At 41.1% G+C, this 12,796-nt stretch overlaps 1 protein-coding gene across 1 annotated transcript in view; it reads left to right on the top strand.

The window, feature by feature from the left end:
* The window catches only part of LOC100540365 (amine oxidase [flavin-containing] A-like), a 45,481-nt gene that overhangs the window by 23,365 nt on the left and 9,320 nt on the right, over positions 1–12,796 (top strand). The window contains exons 4-8 of the mRNA XM_010724032.2: positions 1,989–2,093; positions 3,929–4,020; positions 8,706–8,847; positions 10,573–10,722; positions 11,915–12,074. Coding sequence (XP_010722334.1) covers positions 1,989–2,093; positions 3,929–4,020; positions 8,706–8,847; positions 10,573–10,722; positions 11,915–12,074 — 649 coding nt within the window. The remainder of the gene's footprint in view (positions 1–1,988; positions 2,094–3,928; positions 4,021–8,705; positions 8,848–10,572; positions 10,723–11,914; positions 12,075–12,796) is intronic.

Here is a 12,796-nt window from a genome sequence, read left to right as displayed (position 1 = left end):
ACAAGTGTTTTCAAGTTACACCATTCCATTCAAACACTCTCTTGAAAAGCTTAGAAGAACATCTTACTTTACTCAACAGTGAAAAATCGTGGGAATTTTTTCAAACTGAACAAAACAGCCCTGAACTGAGGGCATTATTTTTTCCCTTACAGTATCACCATGACAAGATTTCAGTAATAACTCATATTTACCTGTTAACATTGCTCTTCACCTCTGCTTAAGGTCAAAATTATTAGTTTTAAAGCATAGAGGAACATAGAGGAAGACACGTTGATGCCACCTGCATTCCTGACCAGCATTAAATAAACTGACAGAGTGCTGTGCAATAATCTTTTGAAAAATAAAATGTTGTGCAGTAAGAAGAAAATGATTACCTAAGTATTACTGCTTTGCATAAGGATTACCATGCTTGATACAGCATCAGTTTGTTACAGTAGAAGCTATAGCATGCAGTTGGCCACACTGAATACATTTTTTGGTCCATTTTTCTGTATCTGAACATGCAGTGAGGAATAGGCTGCCCAGAGAAGCTGTGGTGCCCCATCCCTGGAGGCACTCAAGGCCAGGTTGGATGGGGCCCTGGGCAGCTTGAGCTGGTGGGGGGCAGCCCTGCCCATGGCAGGGGTTGGGGAGGGTGGGCTTTATGTTTGAATACTGCTCAGGCAAAAGGAAGGGAGCATTCCCTTACTGGTAGTTTGTAGGAGCATTTTCTCTGTTCTGGCTGTGGCAGAAGTTTGTTTTGCATGCACACATGTACCTGGAGAAGGCTGGAACAACCTCCCTAGCCAACTTGTACATACCCAGTCCTTCTTATGACTTGGTCCCCTGCCCAAGTACTCCTCTTTCCGCTGTTGCACCTGCACTGGGGATGGCAAAAGTTGACTAAAATGTGAAAGTTTGGCTTTTCTTACTACTTTTCTCAAGACTGACAGTTCAGTATGCTCTCTAAGTTTCATATTGAGCCATTTGTTGTTGTTAAGATCTTTGCAAAGAAGTGGTCTGGAAAATATCAGAAATCTGCACACAGTTATCAGTGGGGAAGACTTTGGTGTGTTGGTATGGCATATGCATTGCACAAGAAGCATATTAAACACAGCATAGCACCACACCTCCTACCTGCTGTGGTCCAGCATATTCCCTGCATCCTGCCACGTGACCTGTGCAAACTTTTGACACACCTGGAAAAGCAAATATTTAAATGTTTTGGTGAGACATTTGCACTTGAGTTACATGGAAATGGTTCAGAGCAATTTAATAAGAGAAAATGCTGCCTGCTCATCCAATCCTCCTTCAGATTAATATTATCAGAAAGAACCAGCTGCTGTTAGATAGTTTTGCTCATCTTTATATCACAGAATTATCTGTAAATGGTCTGTATTCCTGTTGCAACTGTGAGTCTTGAGCATTGTAAGTACTGATAATATTTTTGCAAGTTTGCAGAGTTTTTCTTTCTGCAGCCTAAATCTTCCTTTTTGGCAAAATAATTTTTGGGGTTTTTTTCTCTCTAGACACTTGGAATAATAAAGAAATATGTTTATTTTATAAAGGTGAAGGGCGTCATAAAGGCACTTAGATAGTCAGAAAGTTTAAAATGTGTGCAGTTTTAAACCCGTGCAAATTGTCCAGCAGGCAGGTAAGCATATTCTGTGATATAAAAATATGTTGATATGTGGTAATGAAGAATGCATAGGAACAAGGAATATCACCTCCTTGGCCTTTGCCTGAGTCTCCATAGCCCAGAATTTGACAATCTGTCCAGGACAAAATAAAAAACAACAGCTGTAATATCAGCCCAACTTATTTTTTTTTCCTTCATACTTAGCTTTATGCATTCAATTGTTATCACTTTTGTGCAGGGAAAAAAAATATAGTGAGTTAAGTCTTTGGGGCCAAAAGTTTGACTAAGTGATGACTTTGGGAATTCTGTGTTCATGATTAATGTGGATGTGGTGTCTCTGTTATTTATGTTGCTTATATTCTTATTTTAGGGAAAGTCACGTCAGTTCATGGGTATTAACCCTCCAACATGGAATCCCTTAGTGTATCTGGATTACAATAACTTCTGGAGGACCATGGACAAGATGGGAAAAGAGGTAGGCTGTGTTAATTCCACCTGTTTTTTGTAATGCCTATGTCACCATAAGAAAATCTGTCTTGTTTATATTTTTTTTCCAGAGAGTGGTGGTCAATAGATCAATGTCCAAATGGAGATCAGTGACAAATGGTGTCCCTCAGGGTTTAGTACTGGGACCAATGCTCTTTAATATCTTCATCAATGGCATTGGCACTGGGATTGACTACACCCTCAGCGGACTTTTTATTGCTTCTCTAATATAAAAATAAAATAAAATAAAAAATAAAACAGTAACTCTCATCAGGAAAGAAATCTAGATTAACCAGAAGCTGTGAGCTATGACAGGGCTTTCTTACCAAGAAGGTAGAAAAAGATCTGATCATCTAAGATATCTGAAAAAAAAAAAAAAATTACTTTCACTGTATGTACTTAATGTTTGTACTTTCTCATGTCAGGGAAAAACACTACACAAACTGGGGGATGAGAATTACATCTGGAGGTCTTCCTGTGTACAAAAGAGTATCCCTTGGAGAGTCGTACTGTTTTTCAAATATTTATCAGCTGCTTTATGGTCTATCCAGGGGCCTCACCATACAATAACCTACAAGCATAGTATATATTTGAAAAGTCATGGCAGTCAGGTGAATTCCCCGGTGACTGGAATAAAAGCAGTGTCACATCCACTTTTAAGAAGGGTGGAAAGGACCACCCAGGAAACTACCAAACTGTCACCCTCACCTTTGTGCTGGGGAAAGTCATAGAACAGATCCTTCTGGAAGCTATGCTAAGGCACATAGAAGAGCGGGATGTGATGCAAGACAACCAGCTTGCCTTCACCAAGGGCAGACCTGCTTGACCAACCAGGTGGCCTTCTGTGATGGTGTAACTGCGTCAATGGACAAGGGAAGAGCCACTGATGTCATTTATCTGAACTTGAGTAAGGTCTTTGACACAGTACCCCACAAATCGTTCTCTTAAATTGTAAAGATAAAGATTTGATGGGCGGACTGTTCAGTGAACAAGAAATTGATTATGAGATCGTACCCAGATCGTACCCAGAGAGCGGTGGTCAATAGATCCATGTCAAATGGATGTGGTGGATGTTCTGTCCCTGGAGACATTCAGACTGGACGGGGCTCTGAGCAAGCTGATTGAGCTTGCTCGGTGTCCCTGTACGTTGCAGGGAGTGTTACCACCTGGACTTCAAGGGTCCCTTCCTACTTAAACAATTCTATGATTCTATGAAGTTACTGTTATCACAGGAAAGTTCATTTGCTGTATGGGATTTAGCACAATCAAATTTGTATACTATACTGTACATCTTTTTGTAAAATAATATGCATTTTTAAAACATTAAAACGTACACGAATGTACTCAAATGTCATGGATTATCAGTAAGAATTTAACTGTGTAAACATCATTTAATAGATCTAGACATTTTTGATCTGTCTGTAGTTAACAGAGAGACATAAAGGCCTTCAGGTATCTATCTTATAAGTCAGTGAATGTCTGGAGAAGGATTTTTTTTCGCTTTGCTTTTAGAGGAAACCAAGACAATTAAATTAGAATACACACCTCCCTCCTAGATCACTAAAGGCTGGGTGAGTCCCAACATAAGGATATAATTCATTAGTCAAAGTCAGATTTAGTTCTCCTGGTACAATTTGTACTCAAGGGTATGAGTTATAAAAGCTACTCCATTCAGTGGACTTGTTTCAAACTTAGCGCCATGAACAGAGAACAAAAACAAATCTTGGGGCCAGCATATCAGTCAACTTGGTGCCACAAACTAGCTTTGACCTGGCAATGATATAGTGCTGAATTATTTCTTGAATAAGTTGCTTCTGTCTTTAGATTCCTCCTGAAGCACCATGGGACGCTCCACATGCCGAAAAGTGGGACAAAATGACCATGAAAGAGCTGATAAATAAGATTTGTTGGACCAAGTAAGTAACCCCTCGTTTCAAAATCAAGCCTAGAATGACAGTTGGCCCCTAGCAAATTCTGGAGTACAGTAGCATGAAGCTTACTTGTGAAGGACCTGCTCGTGTTTCCTTTGACTTCAGATGGGGCACAATCAAATCTCTGGTGGGCTATGCACACATGGGATGAAGGGTAGCAAAAGCCTTTGGGAACTGAAAGGACAGATTAAGCCCAAGAATTTATAAGTGTCTCAAGCAGATGAGATGTGGTTCATACCAACAAAGGCAAGGATGGTAGTATAAGACAGTGACAATGTAGAAAAAGAAAGGTAATATGGACAGTACATTGAATGCATTAACATTTCACACTGCTGTAACACACAGTAGCTCAGATAAAACAAGATTAACATTTGTTCCTTTTTATTCAGTGCTATGGAGGAAATTAAAATGATATTTTTTTTCTTAGTGTGACAAAAAAAAAAAGGGGACTGGAAAAATAGGACTGACTCAAATTGGTATAACTTACCAGGAATTTGGAGGAAGCCTTTGTAGAGGTGTTGAGAAGTATTACCATATGATGTGAAGCCTTGTAGAAAAATTCCTGTGGTCTTCAGTGCAGTTAGTGTTTTAGCTATAGGGAACCGACAGAGAAGATGAGATATAAACATCTATGATAAGCATGCAGACAGCTCGAACTGACATAAAACAGTAGCTATTTAAACAAGTCTTTTGAAACACTTTTGAGAAGGTAAGGGTATGCCATTCACAAATAATAAAGAAGTAATTGCCAGTCATTTGAGCTGACTAAGCTTTATTATCAACATCTGTTTTTATGATTTTAGTGCCATTGAGCTCTATTCACAGACCAGATACTTACAGAGTATGATGCTTTGCAAACACAACAGAAATATATGGCATTTCACCCCAAGTGCTTATGGTTTAGTCTGAGAGATAGCAGGTGTGTACACAGGCAATGAGAGGGCAGGAGATTTTTGAGATGAGACTGATCTTATTGTTGTGCTGTTGTTAGGTGCTGAATGAGGATGTGTGGATGACAGGGTAGAACACAGTGCTTGTGTTGGCTGGCAGATATGATTGAAGATGCCAGAGGAACTTGAGGTTTTCTTCTGCAGACCCACACGTGGGAGTGACAGCATGTGCTCTTTTTAACATTTCCACTTAACTCAGTTAGAGAACATACTTTTCTTTGTCGTTAGAAAAAGCAAAGTGTAAATAACTCCACTTTGTAAGTATGAATGAAGGTCACTGGCAGGCGTAGAAATGAAGCCAGAAAAAGTGAAGAGTTTTACCCAGCCCCATGGCAGACTAGGAGCTGAGGAATGATGCTGGCTATGACCTCTCCTACTTAGTTATAATGTGTGTCTGCTTTAGCCCTTTAAATGAAACAAGGTCTTCTTGTTGCCTTTTACCTCCCTTGCCATGTTGTGCCTGAGCTGGACCAGGAGCTCTATCTTCATCCCTGCTGGCCTCTTGCTATACTTATCCAACTCTCTGCCCATTGCAAAGCACCATTCTTCTGCTCCAAAGAGCTGTCCTTGAGCATCAGCCAGTTCTCTTGGGTTCCTCTGCCCTACCGGGTAGTTTCCCATGGGATCCTGCCTATCGATTCTTTGAGGAAGCTAAAATCTGCCCTTCCAAAATCCAGGGTTGTAATTCTGCTGTTTATCTTACTCCTGCCAAGGTCTTAGACTCCACAGTCTCATGCTTACTGTAGCTAAGGATGCCTTTCACCTTTGCCTCATCCAGCAGGTCTTCCTTGTCTGTAAGTAGCAGGTCCAACAGAGCATCTCCCTAGTTTGTAGGATCATGGCCCAAGTTAATATATTGTTTAGAAGATGTGTGGTGCATTTTATATGTCTATGAAGGACAGCACTGTATGAATAGAAAAAGGAACAATGTTCAATATGGAATGATAACAGCTGGAAATACTCTTTTCTTCCTATCCTTTTCAATTAATTCTATTTATTAGGCAAAGAGAAACATGCTTATGCCAGCACCTGTATCCCTGCATGCTTTGCTGGCCCTTGCTACTCTGTACTACTCTCTTGCCTTGCATTCAGTATTTTTTATTTGTTTGACTGTGCTCTGTTTACTTTTTCATGCTGACTGTGGTTTAGCGCTGTGCCTGCAGTTTCCTGGCCAAAACTTTCCATTTGAAATTATTTCACTGTGTTAAATCTCACTCTGGCTGCATGTGATACAAGATACAGTGATTTTGACTTTTTCTTGCTCTCTGTTGCATCGTAGTTTTCTTTACAATAAATTTCATGAGCTGTTTCTCTGCAAAGTCAGTCCCCTTGAGCCACCCTTTCTGTTCCAAGTGCACTGGCTCTTCCTCTTCTTGTTTTTACTGTTCCTCTTAGTCAGGAAGTCAGTGAAGTATAAGCAAAACTGAGTTTATAGTGATCTCTGTAGGAAAGTGTTCCTCTGCAAGGCTGTTTCTACTTTCAGTGGCTTTGTGACTCTGCACTGTTAATACATGTGCACAGTGGGAACACATTGAAAAACCTCTTTTAGATCTTCAAGACAAAACAGATTTTTTTAAATAGTTAAAAACTGTACTGTCCTAAACAGAAAAGCTCTTTTCCAGCATTTTCTGTATAAGTTCGGTCAAGATTGTAATATAAGAATAATTTGTTATGTGTCATAGGTCAGCATGTGCTGATCCTGGAGACTCTCTACACATTTCTCAGGATACAGCATTTTGTATGTTAGTGTTTTCAGGATGGTTACAGAGGGCTCTTGCATGCATGGTGTCTTCATATCCTTGCTAATGGACTAGAGGTGACTGGACTTCATGTCCAGAGAAAATGGGTTATAAAAGTTTATAAGTTATATATTGGATTTCTTTGAGCTACTTACAGTGTCTAACTCTTGGTCTCACAAAAGCAGTGTGAGCACAGTCATGTGGAAGATGGGGAATGTCTTGGCAGTGTGTCTAGTTGAGGTCCCGAGGGCCAATTAGGCCTTGGAAACAATGTACCTTATGAGCACCCTGTGGAGGAGAAATGCAGAAGATTTTCACTAGCACATTATGAAATGCATTCTACTGTTGAGAAAAGTATATGTTTTGATGAAACGATGAGTGGAAAACTAATTAAGAAATAACTGAGGTAAAATCAGAGGGATTTAAAACTGTATGGGTGAATGTTTTGGGAGAAAGGGAAGGAGATCTTGATACAACCATTGAGGCCAGTCAGCCTCACCTCCGTCTCTGCAAAGATGAAGGTACAACTTGTTCTGGATGCCATCTCCAAGCAATTGAAAAAGAAGGTTATCAGGAGTAGTCAACGTGGATTCACCAAGGGCAAATCATGCTTGACTAACCTAATAGCCTTCTGTAATGTCATCAATGGCTGAGTAGATGCAGGGAGAGCAGTGAATGTTCTGTACTTGACTTCAGCAAGGTGTTAGACACTGTCTCCCACAACAGCTTAGAAAACTTAGAAAATGTGGGATAAATGAGTGGACGGTGAGGTGGATTGAGAACTGGCTGTCTGAAAGAGCTCAGAGGGTGGTCATGTGGTCATCAGCAATCAGAGTCTGGTTGGTAGCCTGTAACTAGTGGTGTTCCCCATGGGTTGGTACTGAATCTGGTCTTGTTCAACATTTTCAATCAGCGACATGGATGAAGGGATAGACTCTGACTTCAGCAAATTTGCTCAAGATACAAAAACTGGGAGGAGTGTCTGACGCACCTGAAGGCTGTGCTACCCTTCAACAGAACCTATACAGACTGGAGAGTTGGGCAGGGAGGAACCTGATGGGGTTTAACAAGAGCAAGTGCACCTGGGGAGGAATAACCACATGCATCAGTACAGTTTAGGGGCTGACCTGCTGGAGAGGAGCTCTGCAAGGAAGAACCTGGATGTCCTGGTAGACAACAGGTTGGCCATGAGCCAGCAGTGTGCCCTTGTGGCCAAGAAGGCCAGTGATATCCTGGAGTGCATTAAAAAGAGCTTGGCCAGCAGATCGAGTGAGGTGATCCTCTCCCTCTATGTGATCCTCTCCCTCTATTCTGCCCTGGTGAGGTTACATGTAGACTACTGTGTACAGTTCTGAGCTCCCCAGTTAAAAAAAGACAAGGGTCTCCTAGAAGGAGTCCAGTGAAGGACCACAAAGATGATAAAGGGCCTGGAGCATTTCCTGTATGAGAAAAGGCTGAGTAACCTGGGTCTGTTCAGCCTTGAGAAAAAAAAAACTTGAGAAGGGATCTGATAAATGTTAATAAATATCTGAAGGGAAGTGGGAGGCAAATGGATGAGGCCAGGCTCTTCTCAGTGGCAACAGGATAAGGAGCAATGGCCTAAAACTTGAATATAAGAAGCTCCATACTAATGTGCAGAACTTCTTTATAAGGGTTACAGAGCACTGGAGCAGGTTGCCCAGAGAGGTTGTGGAGTCTCCTTCTATATTCAATACCTGTCTGGATGCCTACATCTGTGACCTATTGTAGGGAACCTGCTTTAGCAGGGGGTTGGACTTGGTGATCTCTTGAGGTCCCTTCCAACCCCTACAATTCTGTGATTCTGTGAAACATTCAAGCTTCAGGCTAAAAATGAGACACATACAAACCATTTTTGATTTTTTTGACTGTAGGATAGCAACACTTCTAAATAAGCAATAATGAAAGCCACCAGCATGTCACATTTATTCACTATCTGATTCTGCTCCTGTGTTTCATGCAGAGCTGTTAAAGACTTTGCCACCCTCTTTGTGAATGTCAACGTTACGTCTGAGCCTCATGAAGTCTCTGCTCTCTGGTTCCTGTGGTATGTGAGGCAGTGTGGTGGCACAGCCAGGATATTCTCTGTCACCAATGGGGGCCAGGTACAAAATGTCTCATGTTCTTTCCCCCTTGAAACCATAAAGAGCAAGTGGAGTGTTGTACCTGTCCAACTGCAGTTAGTGGAAGGAGGCCAAAACATCAAGTTTATGTGGCAGTTATGTTCTCACAGGGCTGAGCAGCCCTCTCAGCTCTGTGCAGTGAGGTTTTTTATTAGCAAGGCTTTGGGATAAATTGGTACAATTTAATTAATTCTTCCTTCCTGCATTCAGTTCAATCAGTCCTTTAGTTACAGTTTTGTTGCTTTTCTTTATCTGCCAATTTGTTTTCCATGAGATACTAATCACATTTGAATGTTTGTCAAGAGTTCAAAGCAAGTGTGCTTGAGTCTGAAATACCAATTTATTTATTTTTTGTGAAAGTCTCTAGTGACAAGAATTGGAAAGAGCTTGTAAAATGACCCTCCATCTCGAGACAGCTTACATGGCAGCATGTTTTTTGAGTCCTTGAGACTTTTTCACCTTGGTCCCATCAGGATTCAGAACCTCATGTTTTTTATGTGATTGTTCTTGATGAAGTTTCAGAAAAGGGAAGAGGGAATCTGTCAAAATAATTGGAATATGATATGTTAACACCCTTCATTAGCCTACTTCAGTTAACACTGCCTCAGAAGGTACGTGCAGTATTTCAGACTTAAGCCATGAACTGCAAAAGCAGAGAGAGATCCATGTTTCCAAGCACTAAAGGAAGGGAAACATAGAAAGAAGTTGCCTGGAGAGATGTGAAGTCCCAGTCAACATTTGTCCATTGTGGTGAGAATGGACAACTATGTGTTGGGAAGGAAATAAGCAAAGCTAATGCTGCCCTCAAATAAGAGCAAGAGTCTTCCTACCCAGTGGCCTCTCAGCTACAGTTGCTGTTCCATGTCAGCAAGTGCTAGATAGATGTTGTGGTAAGAATTAAAAACAAGATGAATTCCAGGACACTCCTAGCTAGACAGGGTGTGGAGAGAGGAAAGCAAGACTGAAAATAGTATTTCGTGTTCCTTGTGCCTGGATCTATCAAGCTGTCTTGGTTTCTACCTGCCTTTCCTCATCCCGATCAAAATCAGCTGAACAACAGCAGAGAGTGTTTCTGACTTAACAGCCAAGATGAGTCTTATAAAAATAACCTTCCTGCCAGTACCTGTATCCAACATGTAAAAGTGAGCTGCTTGATATAACTACAGTGACTAGCAGTTAAAAGAGGGTCAGTGATTCCACTGATGCTCTACATGGACATCACACAAAAAGAAAAGCAAATTGTGCTGTGTCTTCCCAGGGATGAATAAAACTCATTACATTCCACACTCATGGCCTAATTTGGTTCAAGATGTGTCTTGCTCCTGCATTTGTAAGTAAATACTTCAGCTATACGGATGCAAGCTGTTAGTTTTGTCACACTTAAGGGTTATAATAGCACAGTGACAGGCAAAATACTAAAAACCTTTTTAAAATTAAGTGATTTGTTTAAAGTAGGTAAATTACCTGTTTTATGTTTCTCTGTTCTGTTGGCCTCATGAGCCTCCAAACTGGCTAGCTGGGAAAGCCATTGCAAAAATGCTTTTGGTATCATTCTCCATTGAGTTCTTGGCTTAGGGATTAGCTCTTCTGAAAGTCTGCTGATTTGATCTGCAGTTTCTTCATTATGAACAGAAGTCTTTTTCAATGTCATTGTGACTAATGATGGTGAATTTTTGTTTTGTTGTGTTTTTCCTCTTTTTTTTTTAGGAGAGGAAGTTTGTTGGGGGTTCTGGTCAGATATCGGAGAAAATAATGGAGCGCCTCAAAGGCAGGGTTAAACTGGAGAGACCTGTGGTCTGTATTGATCAGACAGGTGATAATGTCATTGTGGAGACTCTAAACCGTGAGACATATGAGGTAATTTGATCAGGATAAAAGAAGAATATGCATTTAGTGGGGAATACATCTGCTGTAGCTCTTAGCCAGATGTAATCAGGAAGTACACATTTGTGAGTGTCTGTTCCTCAGACTGTCCTGACAGACAATCTGTGAAACCTGTTTTATAGATTTATTTATGGCTCAGTCACTCTTGGTGTTTTGCAAATTGCTCATTAGTCTGCCTTGTCCATCTTAACATTTTCTAGATTATATGATTTTACATTTTAAACATTGAGACTATTTCAAATGAAGAAAAATAAAGTTCCTGTTTGTATCTAAGCTTGTGGCTTGGGGGGGAGAGAGAGAAGGGGGAAGGGAAGGAAGAGACATTTTATACTCATTTAGTAAGATTTGAAAGATCAGCTGGTCACGAACTAAGCAAGACCAGAGCTCAGCCACCTCACACAGGGAGGTGCTGTCAGTGCAATGATGACATGCAGTGCTACATACAGAGCCAAGCCTGTGTGTAATGATTCAGTGTCATCCTGAGCCCTGAAGCAGAGCATCCTTCGTCACTCTGGTCAGAGACAGAACTGTGGGAAGAATGGAGCACGTTCAGGAAAGCTGAAATCACCATTGCTATTGCTTATCCTGAAGTAGCATCCTGTGAATATGCATATCAGAAATGATGATGATTATTTTTTTAACAACTTGTCATTTGGATAAACATGGGTCATATTTCCTTGAGAGGGGTAAAAGGCACTTTTAACTATGCTTGTCGCATTCCCCAACTTGTATTCTGCCAGATTTCATCTCTGGTCCTGTAATGTTCAGAAAGCTGCCAAGAATCACCTAATCACAAAACAATGTATTTTTCCCTACGTTCTTTTTCCCAAGTGGCAGAATTCTTCTGGCCACCTGGAAATACCTGTGTGGGAAAGCCAAATACTAATGTCAAGCATGGGAAAGTTGTTAACAATGAATAAGAGCATCTTTAAAATCATAGAATAGAATCACAGAATGGTTTGGGTTGGAAGGGACCTCAAAGCCCATACCCCTCCAACTCCTGCTGTGGGCAGGCCTGCCCCCCACCAGCTCAGGCTGCCTTGAGCGCCTCCAAGGATGGGGCACCACAACTTCTCTGGGCAGTCTATTCCAATGTATGTGTCCTGCAGGACAACCTCAATAAGAGGTAGTGCCTTGTTTCTACTGACTGTGTTTTACCTTTCAGGGCAAGTATGTAATCTCTGCTATCCCTCCTATCCTGACGACAAAGATTCACTTCAAACCAGAACTGCCACCAAAGAGAAACCAGTTAATTCAGCGTTTGCCTATGGGATCTGTCATAAAATGCATGATGTACTACAAGGAAGCCTTCTGGCAGAAGAAGGGTATGTGAGGAAGGTGAAGGACCTGGGAGTCCAGTGCTCTGATAATTTTGAAGCTCTGCTGTCTGTCAGGGAATAAATCCAAGGAGGGATTAAATGTGGAAAAAAAAACCACATTAAACACACGGAAAAAAAACAAAAAGTAAAGCTCTTTGGGAAGGAGAGCTGTTTTTCTAAGCTTAAGTATATACTTCATCTCAAAGCAGACTTCAGACCCAAGCACGGTCCCAAAGCTCTGAGCTGCCAGCTGATGACTGATAGAAGCCAGATTTCACAGTGAACTGAAGCTGAAAGCTGCCAGGCCACCTGCAGCACACAGAAACAAAGGCCTGCAGTAGGAAGTCCTTGCTGGGACAGTTAGGGCAGCCAGAGAGAGTTTACAGCAAATCACAGTGAGAGCTTTAGGTGTGGGCAAGGCCCTTCCTTGGTTATATGCCTGTTCTAGGGACTTGATATCTCAGAGGAAAGGAAAAACTAGGTTACCTTTTTGTTCAACTCTGGATGTATTTTTCCCAGTGCTGCAACATCGCACATTTCTCAGCTTTAACTGTTAATAAATGATCAAAAAATCAGTCACCATTTCCAAAAACATTCATATGGACAGATTAGTTTCATAGAATCATAGATTGACTTCTGTTGGAAGAGTCCTTAAAGATCATCTAATTCCAACCCCTTTATTTCCACTTCCTGTATAATGATAGCGAGATTTGCACTGGTCAAGAATG

Source organism: Meleagris gallopavo, chromosome 1 (genome assembly GCF_000146605.3).
Source record: "Meleagris gallopavo isolate NT-WF06-2002-E0010 breed Aviagen turkey brand Nicholas breeding stock chromosome 1, Turkey_5.1, whole genome shotgun sequence".
Lineage (NCBI taxonomy): Eukaryota > Metazoa > Chordata > Aves > Galliformes > Phasianidae > Meleagris > Meleagris gallopavo.
This window is presented reverse-complemented; position numbering and strand designations above follow the sequence as displayed.